Source organism: Rhyacophila brunnea, unplaced genomic scaffold (genome assembly GCF_057557595.1).
Source record: "Rhyacophila brunnea isolate RB1 unplaced genomic scaffold, BYU_Rbru_1.0 scaffold_10, whole genome shotgun sequence".
NCBI lineage: Eukaryota > Metazoa > Arthropoda > Insecta > Trichoptera > Rhyacophilidae > Rhyacophila > Rhyacophila brunnea.
In genome coordinates, this window is record NW_028232752.1 from 35,063,341 (window position 1) to 35,085,437 (window position 22,097).

Genomic DNA, 22,097 nt, shown 5'->3' on the forward strand with positions numbered 1-22,097 from the left:
ACTTGATTTCAGGGTTGTGTCACATGTATTTATTTATTTAAAATGTACATACATCATTATTTATATTGTCTATAATTAACAAGTGAGTACCTACTGTTTTTGTTACAAATCGTATACCTACCCCCAACAGCAGTATTTATATCTACCCACAGTAGAGCAGTAGTTGGTGTGATGCATTCTTAATTGGTGAGTTCGATACTCGAATCTCTGGGTTAACAAATTCAAAGTAAACTTGCACAATATGTGTCAATTAAAACCCCTTCAGAGCTACCTTTCAAAAGTCGTTTATCTCTTCCAGGTTCAAATGAATAAGAATGAAGGCAGCCCTAATGGTTTCACGAGTGTCAGCACTGTGTCCCCGAGCAAGGAAGGTTCTCCGGCCATTCCTGGAGACGCGGTTGATGGAGAAGTCAACCTGCCGCAGCCCAACCTGACTGTCCAAATTACCAGTTCTGAAACTCTTGAATTGACCATCACAAATACGGCCTTGCAGGTTTGTTAAAATTAATTAAAATAGTATTATATAAATATAAATAGAAATATGGATACCTAGTTTTAAATTATAAAAATGATATTATTAGAAAACAATTAAAAACTGTTGAATACAATGAAATATTTTCTGAAAAAATGCCTACTGGAGTAAATTTCATTCATATCTCCGAACATGCTTTGACGCGAGAGATGCATGTGTTTAACAATTTTTGACTTTATACAATATATTTACTTAAGTTAGCATTACAGACCGTTCTTCTATCTTCTCTGGTGATGGCCCAGGGACCGAGTGCCTACATCGGTTACGCCTCAATCAATGGCTTTCACTAGGTACAGCCGTTATTTGTGAATTATGTAGTCCTGCTGTAATTTGACACCATACATAATTTGATTAAACAAAAATTAAAAACCTATACCTATGTAATTTGTTTGTGTTTTCAGGTGTTGTCCCAACTGGGTAAATCATTTTCAACTGCTGTTCAAGGAGGACTTCCTCCCAAGACTTCAGAAACTTCTTCACCGTACCTGGTGAGGAACGATACCGGGATGACAGTTCATCTCCTGCTCGACAGAGATGCTTTCACTCTCTACACTCAAGGACTTGACTCCAGCATTCTGGATCTTCAAAATCCACCCAATAACAAGTGATTTACTTATTTTACTATATTGTACTATATGTACTGTATTATAATATATTGTAGCATATTTTGATTTGGCGAAATGTTTATCAAATCAATACAAGGTTCTAGGTGTTTATTTTTATCAACTTTCATATTTGGATTTTGGTTACTTTCAGTTTACCAAAAATAAATAGTTAGAAAAATCTCTCTGCAAATTTCTTGATTGTGATGTTTGCATGTAATTGTGGGCTACGTGATACGATTCCATGTATCTAAAAAATGTATGAAAGAGTATGAAACTGCAATTACATACTATGTACATTACAACCTTGTTAATATGAATTCCACGGGGCTGAAAATCGAAAAAAATATTCGAACTACGGAATATGAAATGTGTGGGGGGGGGGGGGGGGGGGTTAAAATACTACAATTTAAAAAAAATAAATTAATTGTTTGGCATTGGTTCTCTAGTAAAATGTGTGAAAATCCAATAAACATTCAACAATACATACCTATAGCCCTTAAGCATGACGTGAGCTATTGTTTTTCCTTTGAGTGATGTGCAGTTGTGCCACTGATTAATAGGTCATAAAATGTCAGGTTTATTTTTATTACCTTCATAAAATAAGCAATTTATGATGTTTTAAAAAAAGTCTGTCACAATTTTCAATGACTGGCTCATGAAATAGTGTACTTTATTAGGATTTATTGAATATTTTTATATGCTAGGATTCTGAAATCATTTCGTATTATAAAATTTGAATTAAATGTATGGTTTTATATGAAAATAATGGTGAAGGGAGTTTTTTCCCGAAAATTTCAATTTACGGCGAATTTCAAATTGTCCGTGTTATTATTAACGAGGTTTTACTGTAGGTATATGTTCATTACACATGGAAGAGGTTTGAGCTCATAGTATAATAAATGTTCTTACTTCTTCTCTGGCGCTACATCCCCGGATGGACCTTGGCCGCTTCTTAGCGATCTTATCATGGGCATTGAATTTTGATAAATCTGATGACATCAGGCTCACCAGGGAGATTTCATGATTGTAGTAATGTCACAAGATGCCGTCTTCACAGATTGGGCAATAGATGTTTCGCAAGATTCTGTACTACAAACACCTGTAGTTTCTGGAAATCACTGACAATTATGTTCATACGTTGCTACAGTATGTCAGATAAATTTAATATGTGAATATATTTTTAGGGAAGTGACACTGAAACATGGAGATTCTATACCGCTACAGTTACGTTCTGGATTGGCTACTTCCACCGGACTAAATCAAAGTCTTCCAAAATGGTCCCTACACATCAAGGTAACTGATATGTATATACATACAGTCGAACTTGGTTATTACGGGGTAGATGGGACCAACTGAATTTGCTCGTTATAAGCGTTACTCGTTGTATCAGAGAATAGGTATTTTTAAATGAGCGGTCACATAACACAAAAAGTAGCAATTCAAACAAAACTATACAATTAGAATTTATTTACACACTTGTTACACACATATTACATTTGTCTGTCAATCCACTTTTCTTATAAAATTTAAAATTGATTCTTGTTTCATTGTTTTCACTCTCATTGTTCTTAAATTTCTCCTCAAAGCACTCACCCATTAAATAACTCTTGGGTGTTTATTATGCATTGTCCAGAGTAAGCATATTATTTAGAACATAAAAAATCTGAAAACCATCGTAAAAATTCCTGAAACTAGCATCGCATTCATAAACTACAAAAGAAGTTGTTTATTGTAATGAACGCTGGTAGGTACCTACTGACTTCACAAACCTTGGATTTTTTACATGCAATTTCAACCATATGTGTGGATACTTTATATCAATATTGTCGGCTAAAACACCAATTAGACACTTTAACTAGTGTCATAAACGTAATCCGATCCCGGTGGCATCCTGTCCGGTAGGATTTTATTGCTTAGGGTCGAAATGTTTTTAAATGATCGACAGTTTTAAGAAAATTTTTGACGATATTTTAGCTTGGTATACCCGATAAGTAGTTCGTTATAAAAGTGAATAAAGATATGGAGAAAATCATAAACTAAAATGACAACGAATGTTTCCTCATTACATCCGAGATCTCGCTATATCCGTGATCGTAATAACCAAGTTCGACTGTATATTCATTTTAACATTATTATAGTTATGTAGTGAATGGATTACTATACAGTTTTTTAATTAAATTTTTTTTTTTTATTCAATACTGGATATACACACGATGTAAGTGTTAGATTCTTATTATTGAAAACACAGTAGAATCTCACCAATTTGGCACTATATAAAATATGATGGTGCCGGATTACTGGAATGTATGGAATATTGGTCAGTGATGTTATTGCGCGTTACAAGACATGATCATCCACCTCGTCATTCGCCAAGCCCTGGCTTGATTACTTTTATGTTATTTATCATGAAGCTGGTTGCTTTTCGTTGAAGTTTAAAGCAAGAATTAAAATCGCAGAGTCATAGGCGGATCGATAGCTCAAATGATAAGAGTACTCACCCGGGACTATATAAGATGAGCTCAAATTCAACAGTCAAACCTTTTTTTTAGGATTTCTCTAAGTAGGTTTTTTGTTTGAGGTTTTTTCTTGTTTGGTATATCTCGATCGATTTTTAATCATATTTTTTTGTCTCGCACTTGTTTTGACATGTGCCATGTGCCAAGAATCATCATATTGAGTGGAATCACACGCATACGATCAGATTATTTGGCAAGTATTGATAAATTTTACATAATAAGTGGAGACATGCCACAACATGAATGTTATTTTAATATTTTCTTACAAAGTTACTACTTACTATTAAGTACTTTTATTTTATGTATGATATTTATTTTGTTTACTTAATAAAGTGTTTTCATATTTTAAATTGTTTTGTTTTTCCAATAAATGTTTGATCGCCAAATTTCACTCATCGCTACTGTATCCAAAATGTATTCTCTGTGATCAATGGGGATACCTGTATATAACTATGAAGGTGATTTACTCAACTTGGTCACTCTTGCATTTATATTAGTTCAATCCTCAATAGATCATTTATTGTTTAAATCCATGCTGTTTATCGGCAATTTATGCATGATAAAATGGGAAAGCCACCTATTTTAAACAAGTCAGCAAGGGTTATAGTGCTGAAATTATAAAGTCCACATAGTAACATGTACTATATTATTATTCCAGTTATTGGAGTTAGATTGTGAGCTGATTTTGCCGGTGGTGCGTGCAGACAAGCGCTACTTCCCACTGAGCGGAGGGGGCTCAAACGTAAGTCGCGATGAAGCGGCCGGCTTGTCCGCCGCGGATGGCTGTGGTCTCATCTCCGAAGTGGTCATGGTCGATGGCACCATACACATTAATCTGCGCAGTGTCATTCAGGTATGCACATTTAAGCACACACGCGAATACACATGCACACACACACATATGCACACACTAAAGGAAATTAAGATTTGGACAACTTTGTATGTGAATGTTTCTCAGTGAAATTTACTAATTCCATAGCGCTGATTCAATTCAGTCTCTTTTTCCCACATGCATTCTGGTTAATTTTACATATTCGACTCATTTTTCAAGTAACATATCAGACTTATCTTTCACAAAATTCTGTTAAGTATTATTAGTCATTCTTAGAAAAATTTAATTAAAGCAATGCTGCTCTTGTTATGTGTGGTAAAAGTTTCCTTTTTGATTAGTTAAATATCAGTTACAAAATGTATTTCAGTTTTATATATTTTTCAGTGATATCTTCTATCTTCTGCATAAAATTTGAATATACATATTGCTACCTCAAAGCAATAATGAGACGAGTCAAAGTACTAGTTTTGGGATGTTTAACCATTAATGTTTCATATATCATATTATATCCTGGCACATAGTAGGCTGCGAACAGACAGCAAAACGAAGTTTCAAAAACATCCGCCGAACGTCGTCTGCGTTTCAAATGCGTTTTCCCTGCGTTTGCTCTGGGGCAATAGAAAACACAGATTTAAAAGGCGATTCATAAACACTTTCTTTTTGAAACTGCACCCTGCTGTGAGAGTATTTATATACTATTAATACATTCGGTCATAGGTAAGCGTATTAAAATGTCATTTTTCGTAAACAATAGTTTTGTCATTGTGCAATGTGTTGGGAGTTTAATAATATTAACTAATGAGAGATGTCACCAACTATAACTACTCACTAAATAAAAAAACAATAAACAATATTAACCCGGCCGGCGCCGATGTCACACACCTTGTACAAATCGGCCAAATTCGCAATGCGCATGTGTATAAATCGATGCCACCGCGTCCATATTTATCATACGGGACTGATTTTTTCACGTAAATTTGGCCTGATTTGTCCTTCTCCTGCCACCTATGACATATTTTAAAAGCATTGGTTCTAAATATAAAATAATCACCAAAGTTTCGAACCAATTCGTACGGCCAAGTTTTGCCGGTCGACAGAAATCAGTTTGAACTGCGCGCCGCGACTGCGCAGTATACGACAGACTTTCAACCGAGCGGGCCATTGCGCGGGATTGTATTTATCACATACAAGTTGAATATTTACCGCAATCGTTGATAAATCCTTTTTTTGCTGTCTGTTGTACTTATCACATTAAAACTGGCATGATTAACTATTGAACGTATGAATTTATTTTATCGCGATTTTTAAAATACTTTTTGTACTGTCTACCGTGTCCCATTTTAGTGAATGTGAAAATTAATACTGATATCAATAACTATGGTGTGTGAGTTTAATGGTTTCTGTGATTTGGCGTTTCTTAATACTGTAGTTAAACATTTTAAAAACATTTCATAGTTTTATAGTGCGTAAATATGGAGGAAGAAAATGTGCGTACTAATGAGGAATTGGACTCAGATTATGACATGTCGGAAGAGGAATTGGAACAACATGAGACTGATCATGATGTTGACGATACGGACTCTGACGAGCCAATTGAATTTTTGCGGTCATGGAGAACTGGTCCGTATATTCCAATAGTTCACGAATTCAATGATTGTCGATCTGGCATGACATCGAACGACTTGGACGAATCCTCTCCCGAATGTCTTTTCTTTGAACATTTTTTGAATAAAAATATAATGTCGGAAATAGTGAACCAAACGAATACATTTTTTAACCATTCGTAAAGTGCGGGAGACCTCGGACCGAAATCGCGGTCACACAATTGGACAGACACGTCAGTGCCGGAGTTGTATACATTTTTTGCCGTATCAATGCTGATGACTCGAAATAAGCACACGTCGATAGAGGAACATTGGAGTACCAATCCTTACCTGCATGCAGACATTTTTGGGAAAATAATGGCTAGAAATCGATACCAACTTATTTTACAAATGCTTCATTTTTCTGATCCTAGTGTGACCGCCTCAAATGATAGACTAGCTAAAATTAGATTACTGTTAGAACACACAAGAACAATTTTTAGGGAAACGATGATACCGTATCAGAATCTTTGCATAGATGATAGCATAATCGTGTTTAAGGGTAGATTAATTTTTAAACAATTCATTCCTTCCAAAAGACATCGATTTGGAATAAAAATGTTTGTGATGTGTGACGTAATGACAGGATATATCATTGACTTTATAATTTATTGTGGGGAAGGGACTGACATACAAGACAATGAAAATCTCGGTATTTCCGGTGCGGTAGTGACAACGCTAATGAAAGACTATATCGGGAAAGGTCACACCTTATGGTGTGATAACTGGTATTTGAGTCCGGCGCTCTTTAAATACCTTCACTCTCACAAAACGAATGCTTGCGGTACAGTGAGAAAAAATCGTAAAGATATGCCAGAGTTCAGCAAACTGAAAAAGGGAGATACCGAGGCTAAGTACAATAGTCCACTTTTGGCTCTGAAATGGCACGATAGGAGGGATGTTCACATGCTATCCACCCTCCACGATGCATCATTTGGACCAACGGGAAAAGTGAACTATAGAACTGGCGAAAACATTGAAAAACCAAAATGTGTTATAGATTATAACAAAAATATGGGTACGGTAGATAAGTCCGACATGATGCTTAGCAACTTGTCGTGTATGAGAAAATCGATCAAGTGGTATAAAAAGGTCGCATTCCACATGATCGACTTATATTTATTAAATGCTTTTTATTTATATAAATTTATTAAATCTGACAAAAAAACATTGGGCGATTTTCAACTCTGTGTAATAAAACAACTAGTGGACAAATATTGTGTGAGAATTTCAAATGCACCCCTGCCTAAGCCGACAGCGTCAACTAGCGATAATCCCGTACGATTATTGCCCAAAAGTGCAACGGGACATTTGCCAGAATACATTTTACCGACACAAAATACCGATAAGCCTAGAAGAAGATGTTTCGTATGCGGGAATTCTAAAAAAAATCCGAAAAAAACAAAACTCTCTCGCTATATGTGCCCAACGTGTGATGTTGCGTTATGTCTGTCACCTTGCTTTAAAATATATCACACATCTAAAGAATTTTAAAATAGGTTTATTATTGTATTTGTTTTTTTTTTAAATATGTGAGTTCGTGTTAATTTATCAATAATATTCAATAAGTGAAGTGTTTGTGTAGTTTAAATATATTAAAAGGGTCCCCTTTATATTTGTTTACGACTCAACCCGAAGACATTAATATGTGATTTATCGATATGCACTTGAAAATTAGTAACGCTCGATTCGTGAGAACGTATGCACAAGTGTCGAAATATTACACACCGCGCAGAGCTCTAACTAGTTGCTACAAAATGGCGACTTGCGGTAAGTTCTTTCAAATTTGGATAGCATTCGTTTGTTCGAGTGTTTCTGATATTATAACTGATTTATTACGGTTTTTTAGTGTGTCGAAATTATCTTAATGGCTTTGGGTTCTCGACTGGAGCTGTGACATATTTTTTATTGCTTTTTTTAGTATAGAACAAAGACGATAATGAAATTCATGCGTAGTTATGGTGCGTCATACGATTTTTGAGGCAGGTGCCGGGTTAAGGTATAATTCCTAATATGCAAATTGAAATAATTTTTGATGAATACCTAATCTGAACCATTTTATTTTCAATAAAATATTTATATAAGTACCTATACGTATTGAAGTACCTACCTACCTATTCATATTATTATGAAATACATATTTTAAAATAACACCATTCTTTTGGGAAATGCACAAGTATGCATTTGGTTACATTAGATAATAGGTATGTATCTTTAATAGAATCATGCCTACTTTTTTATGATTGTAGAATCTTTATGTAGGTATTGAATCTATAAAATATTTCTATTAAATTTTATCTGTTTTTCCACATTGCATAAACGCCACTGTGAGATGACACTAATAATAATTAATAAAGAAGTGGCATTTTTTCAATTTCTTTTAAGGGTAATAAATTATATCAACAATACGTCCGTCCCATATTGTGTTCGGCAAGGTGCCTACCATTAATACAACACTATTGTCGATGCCGGTGATAGAGCCACTGTACTGAGAGATAAATACTCTCGCAGCAGGGTGCAGTTTCAAAAAAAAAGTGTTTATGAATCACCTTCAAAACTGTGTTTTCTATCTACGCAGAGCAAACGCAGGGCAAACGCAGGGCAAACGCATTTGAAACGCAGACGACGTTCGGCGAATGTTTTTGAAATTTCGTTTTGCCGTCTGTTCGCAGCCTTACGCAAGTTTACAGATTAAGCAGAATGTGTGCAGGTTTTGCCAAGATATTTAGATGAACAATCATAAATATGTCAAATGCGTGTATGTACCGAACATGGACATGCCAGCTTAATAAGTTGTCATGTTTTAATTCAAATCTGCCAACTTACAAAATATTTATTTTATTCTGACTACTAAATTTCTCTGCATTGTTTTAATATTCCAATTTCATAAAGGTCCATATTGTTATAGTCAATAAATAAACTAAATCTTGCAAAATGAAATGATGTTATAATTATTGGGTTATGGTGATTAAAACATGTTTATTCTATGTGTAGTTGTATGGTTGTATGTGCATTATGATTTTAAATTAATCTTCAATAATCAGGTGCTGAATCGACTGTCAGTTCCTGTAGAAGTCCACTTCATGAAGTCGACAGGAAATGAAGTGGAGTCACTGGGATATGTCTCCCCCGATTCTGTGATGAACCTACCCCTGAGAGCCGTGCACAATAAACTGGGAGAGTTATTCTTCTCTGTGGAGCGCCACACTGTCTGTGCGCGTCCCTTTGCCTGGAGAGATTTGCGCAAATCTGTGGAGCAGACTGCGCTGCTGGCGTGCCCCGCCAGAGACAGGGACAAGAAAGACAAGTTTTATATGAAGGTAAGAAGCTATTCAATTGAAATATGAGCATTAAGTTATTATTATATTGAGATGCACGTTGCGTACTGTCACGGCGACAAATTTCGTCTATGGTTCCGTCATTTTGCAGGATATTTTGAATGATCACCATCTCTGTAAATTCAATGATGGCGAGTGCCAACTCTAATGTATTAGTATTTTGAATTATTATTCATTATTCATACTAATTTCAATTAATTTTAATAGTTTCTACGTATGCGTACGTTAAAATTACTTATTACGATATTACATTCATAGATAATGTTTTGAACAGAACCCAACCTGCAGATCACAGATAATAGACAACATTCTAATAGAAAATATATAGTGCCAACCGCTAAAAACCAAAAAACATGCTATTTTGACATGAGTGGAAAATGTGTAGGCATCCCGAAAATGATAAAAAACGTTCATTGAGTCATGCTGGTGTGGATGCAGTACGGTACACGTGGGGTGACCTCATTGTTCAGGTGATTTCGGCAGATTTTGCTAACTGACAGTGTTCGTTTAAAAGTTCAAAATGTGCTACGGGATGGGAGCATCAGTCTGATAACATTTTAAACACTGAGAAAAACGACATTACTCACTTCTTTCCCATAGCGGCAGCTTATCGTGACTTTGCGTGATTTAGCGCGACGTGCATCATAATATTATAATCACAGCTTTACATTCAACCCAATATCTACACTCATAAAAACCCCCATAAGCAAACACTAATGGTTTTGTACAAATGAAAAATATATCTGTTCAGTTCAGTGGCGTCCAGTGATATTTTGGATTGTAATTTTTGAGGGTGCGCTGGAAACTTACCTTATTGAAAAATGAAATCAATTGTGAAGCAAAACGACAAAACGTTATTGACATTTGGAAAATTACCTGTATATTTTATATTTTTAATAAAACATGATGCGAGTTACTTAAATCTTTATTGGATTAGTTTTAAGAAACGATTGTATCTCTTATAGTAGGTAAATACCTTTTACTTTTAACGGAAGCCATCTTATTCTATATAAGTACATTAGGTATCTTTAGCAATTTGTACACTGCATGAATAATGATTATTATGAAACTGCACTTTGTAAAATAGTATTAAGATTTATTAGCTTATCACAAGAATTCATGAATTAATAATTTTCTATATTATAAATAACCGACTGTTTAGTCAACACACAGGATAATGAAATATTAATTTTCTAGAAATGAGGTAGGTAGCAAAATTACTTTTATCTTCACTGATTTAAATTGGAGTACACATAAATCAAAATATCTTGCCGACGTTGTATTTCTTACCGTTTTTTAATTTAGAAAATAATGAATTCTATTGTTTTTAGTTTTACAGGCATTTTACAAACGAGATTGCCAAATATGATACTAAACATAATTTGACCGTGAACAGTAAGCTGCTGCGTCTATAATAATAAACCATAATTCAAATTAGTAATTGCTCTCTACTACTCTAATATTCTGGAACTTACGCATTGCAGCAAAAACGATTAGCATGGTTTAAGTTGTTTTATAATGGCTTTAGTTCATACTAAGCTTTGGGTTCATTTTAATTAACTAAATATATTGCCGGGGCCCAAATGATTTCAGTGAGGATGATGTATACGGTGCACAGTGCCTGTATTATCGCCTATTGGCAATATGGGCACCTTGGTTTATGGTTTGCATTACAATAAGTGTTCGATAATATTAAAAACCTATGAAGAAAAAATATGATTTACGATGTTGAACGATGTTTCATAGCAATGCAAGCAGTGCAGTGCACTTGTATGATGTTAGACCAGCCGCCGCTGATTCAGTTCTCTCCATACTACATTGACCTAAATATAAATCAAGTTACGGGACAACATTTTCTCATATCACAGGTAAAACTCATTATGTACAAATGTTTGTTTTTGCAATAACTCTCAGGCGGTGGGCATAATGGAGCAAGTATTCCTGGCGGATTCATCTCGGCGAACAATGTCATCAGCGTGTTTCAACATCTGGCTGCGACCAGCTGTTGTTCTGCAGAACACTCTTCCAGTGGACATCCTTGTCTCTCCGCAGGGCATACTCAACCTCAAAGAACATTCCGTCAAGCCGGGAGAGACTCTGCATCTGCCGCAGGTCGAACCAGGGAAGACCACCATTGTTATAATGGTAAGCAGTTGTATTTTATTTATTATTAATACATAATCGTTTATTGGCTATTGATAGATATTAATATAAAGAATTTCGAATCATCTCTATTGAGGATATTATGAAGAATTTGATAAGACATCAAAAGGTTTTACAACCCGATGTGGGTCTTAGCCACCTTTAGGAAAAATATAACTATTGATTATAAAATGGTGAAATTCAGAGAAAACCTTTCTTTTCCTCTTCAGAATCATAACCAAAAGCCACGAAGTCTTGATTTATAGGTATATGACCGCTATTACTAAAGATAGAGAAGATAGAAGACCAATATTGGCCATTTCTTATCCAAAGCCTAAATTTTGTGGTGTGGCGGTTTTCAGAAGCCTCAAGTTATTTTCAGTGTATACATTCTGCCGATCAAGATCAAGATAAAGATATTGAAAATCCTGTAGCATCTATTACATAGTCAGACTATTGTGTAGTTGACTTCCATCTTCCATGTTGATCTTTATTGTTTCTGCTGACGATGAGCCTTTTCAAATTATTGATTTTTCATCTGGCTATGTGATCAAAGAACTGCAGAATTCTGGAGACATATTTTAAAGACCCGGTTTTTCATGTTTATTTCTTTCAATATGGAGATTTTCACTGTTTATTGCATCCATATTATGCACTTCTAACAGCACATCTCAAAGCCACTGATCTTTCTTTTCTTTTATCAGCTAAATGTAATCAAATCAAAAATCATCCGGCTGTATTAATATCAACCAAATAATGTGATACATAATAAGGAAATGCTGTTTTTTTGTGTAATATAAAGTTTAAGCTAAAGCTAAAGAAATACATTCAATGTAATATTTCCAGTTGCCTTCTTATCTGGAGAAATGCTGGACATGCACCAGCGTCATACCGGAAAACGCAGCCGAATTTTCAGTGTGGTCGTTTGAGTCCCACGACAGTGTCCAGAAGATGACGATGGACCTCGGTATGCACTGCTCTGAAAAGAACGGAAGCCAACACTTCTCCCTGTACTGTCCATTCTGGATGCTCAACAAAACTGGCTTGAGTCTGGCATACAGAGTAAGTTTAATTTCACTTTTAAACTTTGACTTTCAAATTAACTCACATGAATTATTAACCATTCTAATATGTGGTGCAGGAGTAGTTTTTTTACTTTTCAAAAGGATCCCCGATGTGCAACAATTATTCGTTATATTTATAAGGTTTTTTTTTCTGAATAACCACATTAAGATGAATATAAAAATTACAAAAGACAGAGCTTAATTAAATATATGAAAGTGAAACTGAAAAAAAGGACTCATATACTAATATTTGAATTAGCTTCTTTATACTACCTTATTATATCACTACCGCACCCGTCAAGAATCATAAGCATTTCAACACCATTTTCGACTCACTCGAATAGTGAAATTCCGTATATTATTAAACAAACAGCTATTGTCAAGAATATGGTTTTGAAAATAATGTGACTGTAATTTGATTCTGGGATTCACTTTTGGACATTAATTAACAATCAAATGTATGTCTAAATAATAAAAAAACAATAAAAAACGTCATAATGAATATTTAAATAAACACTGCAATTTAGTTTTTTTGAGTACTTTATCCATACTTAGCATCCAAAAAAAAAAATGGTTTTAATATACCATGTCCTTTTTTTTACCAATGATTTAAGTGTAAAGAAAATTAATCATGTAATGAATACTTCATTTAGAATTCTAGAAATAAGGAAACTTTTAACATAAGTGAAATAGGTACATACATAATGTAACTGAAAATGAGTATTTCTCTGGTATGACAAGATTGCATAGTATTGACTTTTAAACGTGAAAAGGAATGATAGATATTTCTACTCCGCTATATCACTTAACAATTCTAATTTAAATCAGATATTTTTCTTTCACTTTCACACAACTTATGGAATTAATTAATACCGATCCTATGTTGAGTATCTGTTGTACCCACTTCTACTGGTTGATTTTTGAAATGAAACTTTTTTATTATAATGGTATTTGTTGTATGGGGGAATCTTTTTAAGTGTAAGACTATATTAAATAACTACACATTTGTATTTGTGTAATCTAACATTTTTCCCCTCGTTAGTTATTTGTATTTCAACTGAATTCTGTAGATTTGTAATACTAATAACAACAATTAGGATTTTATCTATTAATTGTATTGGTTGAAAATGGGTTTTGTATTGAGTTTTGACATTCCAGAAGTCACGCAAAAACGAACGAAGCGATTCTACTGACAGTCTTCGTAAGGTATCGAAGCCTTCACAAATTGCACTCAATTTATCATCATATTACTGTCTTTTATTTTGTTTAATTATGAATGCACATTTAACTTTGTAATCATGTTTATTTCTTTTAATACTGTTTTATATCGTTTCATAATATACACATAGTGTGTTGGTAGTATTATTAGACAATGTGTATTACAATATTATGTGATACATATACATCAGGTCTACAATGCATGTTTTATTTTTAAATCTCATGTTATCCATATTTTTTTTAGTAAAACAGTTTATATATTACATCTTTAATAAAATCTATAATCAATTTTTAGATTTATAGATATCAATGTCATGACAAATAAAGCAATACAACATACTTACATACATATACATAATATATTATAATATGCGCACTCATTGTATAATTTCATATTTTTTTTTCAATGGTATGTGCGCTTTATTAGATACATACATCGATGTGCTAGAAACATTCTATTACTGTTCACAAGTTATTTTTATTACATAGATTGTAGAAAGTACTAAGTGTGAGTATAATATAATCATTAATAAATTATTACCTATGATTATTTACTCATTATTTTTAAATAAAATATTCATTTTAATTTTTTTACAATCAAACTATATAGGTATATTTGAACGTTCATTTGATATTCACGACATTAACATAGAAACAGCATTTTAAACTTTGAATAACTTGGGAAAAATGTTTGCAAATAGGAAAGACAAAAATAAACCTTTAGGGAACAGCAACATCAATGAATTATTAATACGCAATAACTGTGATCAGGTCTATATCAGGAAAACCCAACGAGCTTTCAATAATATTGGAATCAACAGACATATTAAATGCCTTAAAAGTAACAATTTTTCAGACTTTCCAAACCACTAAAATGATCGTAACTTTTTTAATTTTTCAAAATCCTTTATTGCACAAATAAAGTAGGTTTTTAAAAACAATAGCTTAGAAATCCATGCCATATAGCTCCCTTTGTACTTCACCCAAACAGTATCCATAATACTTAATTATAACATTACATGAATTTTAGTACTCATACTTGATAAAGCTTATCATGTGTCATATGACCATATTTATACTAATGCGGTGAATACCAAGTGATAAACTGATTTTATTAATTACCACAAACTAAAATATACGCTTCATAACTTTGCACATTTTACTACACTCTTTTCCTGATTAGCTCACATAAAATTAGATCAAATGATATTCACTTGTATTAATATATGTAGTAATAAATAAATAAATGGATAATAGATGTAAAAAATATATTTTTAGAATATATCAATTACATCATTGTCTCCCTAGAGTCGGAGTGCAAAGTTATGTAGCGTATACTCTGAACGCTGTATCTTTGAAAACGATATTTAATGATTTATTATATTTTCTTTTACATTAATGATTGTTCCTTCAATTGATATGTCAAATTAAATAAATCATTTTAGTTAGTGTGATTACTTAGTATTGCATGGTTTTTGAATTACCATGTTTTCTTTCATTTTATGGACAAATTAATTCTGTAGCACATTTTCAGACAGCTTTTCACCAAGAAATGTCTGCCTTATTTTGCCCTATAGTCAGTAGATAGATAAAAAAAATATATCTCAATTTAATGGTCTGTCTCACTCACTGTAGAATGCTTTAAATGTTTTATGTTGTATTATGGCAAGGTTCTTTTCAAGATTTTCAGGGCATCAACGATAAATTAGAATGGTAATTTTAAAAGTTCAATTCATTTAAAGATACAAGGAAATGTAATTTCACAAAGAAAACTGGAAGAAAAATGTTAATATGCATATAATGCGTATAAAGTGATAGTATTGTCCCTATTGAGCCGAATTGTTAAAGGCATGTCCAAATCTGTTTAGGCATGAAATGGCAACACGCAGATTAAATGCCATGATATAGACATACGGAGAAGATGCGGCAAGGATGTATGTCACCCCTTCTATTCAATTTCTACATGGTAATGGTCTGGTCATCAATAACATCTGTAATACAGATGATAGATAAATGATCATATTCAGTTGTGAATACACCAAACCAACAATTTTGAATATAATCAGCTATGTCATACATAAGCATGCCGCGGTGGCCGCGCGGCTTAAGCGTTGGACTATAACGCCGTGGGTCCCAGGTTCGAATCCTGGGTCTGACAAGTACACATATTGTTTTCCAATTTGTGTGTGAGTCAGGGTATGGACCTAATAGGTTGAGCAAGTGGCTGACATCCATTTTTCGTAAAAAAAACAAAATCTGTTAATACAAAACCTCTACTCTGTGAAGGCCCATATGATCCTTTAGGATCGGACATGGTCGAATAATAATAATGTCATACATGTGTTATAATAATGACAAAAGGCCATCAAAGATAGCGGTTATAAATGAGATTTTACAACAGTTGCTGCTATTTTTTAATGGGGCCAACCCACAGTATAATATTTTTTTTATAAATCAAATCTCAAAGAATATTAAAAATGTCAACACGTGTTGTATATTCTCTAATTATAGTACAATACAAATCATTGTCTAAAATACTGGACACTGATATCTCTTGGTTAATTTGAACCTGTATGAAAAGGACGGACATCAGGGGAAGAGGAAGTTGTAAGTGACAGGAGGCTACGTTGATGAATGTCGTGAGGGCAGTATAAATACCAATTGTAATTTCATTGTGATCCATAAGTACTTCCTTATCATATTTATTTTATACTGCTTAGGGCCTGATGCATAGAATGTCAATATTTGAAATTACATTTTTCAATATTAAATTTAAAATATTTTTTGATATAAACTGCATGATATAAATTGAATAATTAATATAAACTTAAAATGGTTGCTTTATCAGTCGTTAATTGAATAAGTGAATGCACTTCGGATACAAATGACCGTACCTAATATTTGAACAATATTTCTTTAATGGAAAGTATTGCAACATTAGTCGGTTGACGCATGCGTACAATATGTGTCAATCGTGGTTTAATGTTATAATAGGACATGTTTAATACTGCTAGTTGTTCGTGTTTGAGTAGATAATCAGGACTCAAACAATTTTGCTTCATTGGAAACAAGTAAACATCATTCAAAACTATATTTACTTGATTTCTGTTTAGAATATGTAATTAAATGACAGCTGTCACTCTTGTCTCAATTTCGTCTACAGAGGTGCCACCTGTTTCTCATTATGTATTAATTCTTATTTCTTATTTATCTAAAAATTGGCAAAGTAACTCCTAAGCAGACTAACTTATATAAATATGTATTAGGCACTATGCATAGGGCCCTTCGTTCATGTAACTTGGAATAATTTGGCTCAATAAGGATGATTATTGTAATTTGTTATTATAGAAAAAAATAAAAAGATCTTCGGCTTCTCGTGTAGCAGCAAAGTTCAAACATTGTTATTCAAACGTCATTCATAAATGTGGAGGAATTTTGAAGAGATGCTGCATTTGTGTAAGGCAACATGTTATATCTTTGCAAATTTGTTTCATCTTTCCAAAGAATTCAGAGAAATTACCAGAGAGTAATAATAAAGATAATATTAACCCATTTCATAATGTCCCTACATTAAAAGATAGATGAATACAATATTTATTATAATTCTATAAAATTGACACTGTCAAATAAAAAGCAGCATGTGATCCATGGACAACTGAGTGAGTATTGCCAAGGCTCCCTATCTGGTTGATAGATGTCAAACAAATACATAAACAATGGGTCTGGTTCCTAAATTTGGTTATTAAATTAACATGTATGTATTCGATTTCGATACAGGGTATTTCCATGATGTTTCACCTTATCCTCTTCCTTCTCAACCTATGAATTGACAGGCAATCTTTGTAAAATAATACCTTTATGATAATATGTACCTCCATAATGTCATGAACATAATATTATGTTCTGTCTGGGAGGGAATGTTTTTTTATTAATAATATTAATGCTCTTGTAATATATTTTCAGAATTCTGACGATTCCAGCAACGTCCTGTATCACCCGTCCGATTATAAGGAGCCAATACTCTTCTCGTTTAAGGCCAAAAACTTCTTTGGCAAAAAGAAAGCTGCGATTCGTGTCGAGAACGGGGAGTGGTCAGAGAAATTTTCTCTCGATGTGCCGGGAAGTTCAGGGGTCGTTCTTTGTAACACCGGCGGAAGAATATATCAAGTGAGGAATATTTTGTAGTTTGTTCTTTTTACTATGACTCATTTGAAGAATAATCCCTATCAGAGAGGTTGTAAATGTTATTGATCATTTATATTTACACACTGAAGTTCTATTTTGGCATTTATTATGGCCAGCTTGTACTTAGTAATACCCCACGTTTGTATACTACACTACTCTAGTTTTGAGCAGACCAGCTTGGTAAAGATAATTTATGTAGATAGTGTAGGTACAGATAAATACAAATCGCTACTGAGATATCCCGAGTTCCGGTCTAGCTCAGAACTGCTTCGAACTCAGGATTCACAAAAAATTAATTAAGTAAATTTGGGTTAAATGAAAAGTCTTTGTCTTTTTTTTTGGTTATAAGCACGTGGCTTTATATTTTCAGTAATTTTCTTTGCTACACACTTATATGCTAATAATTAAAACAATAGTTTATTTTTTTGGCGCGGAGTACACGACTTTTGCGTCCGCCCGCAACTCCCGTTTTTTTCGACTGCTTTAAATAAAAGAAAAAAATCTCACTTGATAAGTTAGTGAGTGGTACAGTCGTTCATTCGTTACAAAATAAATTACATGCTAACTCCCTTCCACTCATACATCTTTTTCGCCCATCTCTTTCAAACTTAAAAAACAAAATCTTATATAGATTTACAAACTTTTCCTATTACTAAATTAATTACAATTTTAATGGTATAAATCTTAATATTACACTTAAAGCTATTTGTTTGAAAATTTATATATAGGTACATATTATAATTAGCATTCTAAATCTAACATATTCCTTTTTATCCAGATAGCCAAGTGATACGTCATAAGCCTTTCATATTTTGTTAATTGACTATATGACCAAGCTGCACGCTTAGGCCTACAAAACTTTATTCCGGCTCCCCATTGAAGACGGGAAGTCCAGGAGTATGTCACTACCTGAGAGCAACAGTGGGATAAAAAAAATAGTAATTTTGAGATAATTGAACTTTAACGTTTGTGTCATACAAGTGAAATAGTTAACTGTATGTTTACTTTGTGTTTTCTGCAGTTTATAATAGATAATAACGGTAGGCTTTTTTAGGGTAGGACTATCTAATTATCCCACTGTTTTGAAGTTATATACAATTTTAATAAATGTTCATGCATTTTTTCTTTTAAATGGGGTACATATTGCAATTTAAAGTTATTCATTATGTAGGTATAGCTTTCAGCAATCAATTGGTATACGCAGGGCTTTTTTTTTAAAAAACAAAGGTGCCGGAACTCACTTCTTGTCGAACTTCTAACCTTCTAAAGAAAATTATATTCAAATATCATTTAAAGCAACTTTTCCTATGCCACAAAGTGCATAACAAATTAAACAAACAAACAAATACAAATAAACAACTAAAGTTGTAATACCATATAGTTGAATAAAAGTAGGTATATAGTGATTTCCATGGCCCCCACATCCTGAAGCGGGCCATTAACAAAAAAATGCAATTACACAACCACTAAGTTAAAATGTTAATACGCTTGAAGGAAATAAGCGCCGCAAGCGATTTTTTTTACGATTAGACCAAATTTGTGATGTGCGTTTATCTCACTTATCTGGTCGATCCCCCAGGCTAAAGTCCTGTCAGCCCCCCCTTTGTGGGGCAATGTCGTCCACTGAGTAACCACTGATCAACGTATTTTGAAGAATCGAAAAGTATCAAAGGTGGTCCGAGGAGTTTGATGAACAAAAGTGCCGAAACTGTTTTGGTCTTTAACGAAGCTCTTATTGGGGTAATAATTAGAAACATTTGCGAAAATTCGCGTTCACATTCACTTGGTAGTAGAATTCAATGCATATATCAAACGCGATAGTTTTTCAGGACACGCCTTTTTATATGAGATGATTCAGGAAAATTAACTTGTACCTACTATGTAAGCGTGAACATTGTTTTATCTAATTGCTTTTGAAACATAAAAATACCGTGAAAAAAGCTGCCGGAACGCCGTTCCACCGCGTTACATGATAAAAAAAACCTTGGGTATACGTATCTCAAAATTTACTTTTTTCACTTATCTTACTGTTGCTTTCAGGTAGCATAATACATATGCATTTTTTAATTTAATATTAATATTTTGTGTCAACTGGATAACTACATAGATACATAAATGCTTAGTCAGTACGGTTAACAAATTATGATAGAAATCAATTTTATTTTAAAATCCACGGACAAGCATGTACTAGTTAACATAAAGGAACATTAATACTATCGACCGAAGGTACTTGGGAGAATTAGAATATAAAAAACAATTATTGCCCATGAGAGCGGGGTACAATTGTTAGAATAATAAATTTATAAAAGAACCTATCAAGGAATAGTTTTTGTATCTGACAAACTGTCTATCTGTACTTGCAAATCCCATAGTACTGTAAGTAGTGGGGCAGGTTGGGTGATTAAAATCTTAGGTTGTTATTGTTTATTCAACTGGCAATACTGGACCAAACTCACACTGCCTATTGACCATGTGTGGTGCCACTTCCCTTCCCTTGTTGCTTCTGTCACCAACAGCCCGCTTTATCTATTGTATTTCAAATAATTTATGTCTTACAAAATGGCGTTTTACAGGGGGAATAAACATTGAGGATACTGCCTGTATTTTGATTCTATACCTATTATCACTCCCCTCCATTTTGGCATGTGTGTGTGAATTTTTCAACTGTCACTTTTTGTTTTGTTTTCTGGTTTATCGTCTGCGTTTTAGGATTTGGAGGTAAATAATTGATACACCGGAATTATGATGGAAAGCGGCGAGTTTATTTACGTTAATATGCTATATGGTTACATTTTTTAATAATTTTATTCTACGGAAGGCGAAATGTACGCGTTCTCGATGGTGCTGCTTGTCGCGATCTCAGCGCCAAAAAAAAAAAACCGTTGGACTCGCGAGCTGTGCACAATGCGACGTTGCCATACGTGTTTTTTTTTTGGACAATGTTGCCGGTCAGATATTATTTATTAGTGGTATTATACATTATTTAATTATTTTCGCAATCAGCCGTTATTATTTGTTGGCTTTGATACCGATTCGGGCGTCTCCAGGTACATAAAGACACACCCAAATGGGGACCATACGGGGGCGTCACAAGCGCACCTCTCTGGAAAGGCCCGAATGGGGTCGGGCCAACTAAGGGCTGATTACGATAGCGTGTGTAACTGGACAGTGCGGTGGCTTGATAAGGGGTGGTTGCGTCTCTAGACGTTGAAGGATCGAAGCCCCACCGGTACGTCGGCGGCCGGAGAGACTCGGATGCAGCACTGTAGCATAGTGGTTCGCGGTTCCCGGGCCCACCGTAAAGCTGCTGAGAGAGGAGGGCGTCGCGCCCAGCCCTCTCAACACCCTCGGACCGTCGGCAACCAGAGAGTTTCGGATGCAGCACTACGCCGCTTTGTGGGCGTAGTGGTTCGCGGCTCCCAGGCCTACCGTACGGGCGGATGCTGAGAGAGGACGTCGCACCCAGCTTTCCCAACAGCGACCGTCCGAAAATCAGTCGATCCCTCACGAAAGTGCATACCGGCGCATTACTTGACCCCCTTTTTTGCTCGCTTGCCCTGCCGCGGCTATCGAATTACACGCACTGCACTGATATTATACTAATATAATATGCGAAAACTTAATTTTATACTTAAAATGGCTTTAGAGTTTATAAAAATAATTTTTAAAAATATATCAGGGCCCGAAATGGACCGGAATGCCATTCTGCCTCATACAACTGCTCCGGGTTGTAAAATTTTCCACTTCGAGCACTGAAATAACTTAATATACATCGCTTCCAAACACAAAACACTTAAAACTAACTAATCTATGATGCTAATGGCTGAGGATGCTGCTTGGCTGCTTTCCGCTGATGGAGGCTGCTTTGCTCAGCTGAAGAAGGCCGCTTTGTAGCTCTCTTCATCATGGTGCATCTGGGCCAGGGCTGATTGCAAGGCTCACAGACACGCTGCTGTTGACGAAGAGGGCTCAAGCGGCTGATGATGCAGGGCATTTGATGCCGTTTTCCCTCGTTGGAGCCA

General features: G+C 34.4%; 1 protein-coding gene across 1 annotated transcript in view; it reads left to right on the forward strand.

The window, feature by feature from the left end:
• Window positions 1–22,097, forward strand: part of Vps13 (vacuolar protein sorting 13C) — a 103,012-nt gene that overhangs the window by 50,121 nt on the left and 30,794 nt on the right. The window contains exons 32-39 of the mRNA XM_085953718.1: window positions 299–493; window positions 934–1,136; window positions 2,322–2,430; window positions 4,312–4,506; window positions 9,173–9,448; window positions 11,381–11,611; window positions 12,455–12,670; window positions 17,854–18,057. Coding sequence (XP_085809844.1) covers window positions 299–493; window positions 934–1,136; window positions 2,322–2,430; window positions 4,312–4,506; window positions 9,173–9,448; window positions 11,381–11,611; window positions 12,455–12,670; window positions 17,854–18,057 — 1,629 coding nt within the window. The remainder of the gene's footprint in view (window positions 1–298; window positions 494–933; window positions 1,137–2,321; window positions 2,431–4,311; window positions 4,507–9,172; window positions 9,449–11,380; window positions 11,612–12,454; window positions 12,671–17,853; window positions 18,058–22,097) is intronic.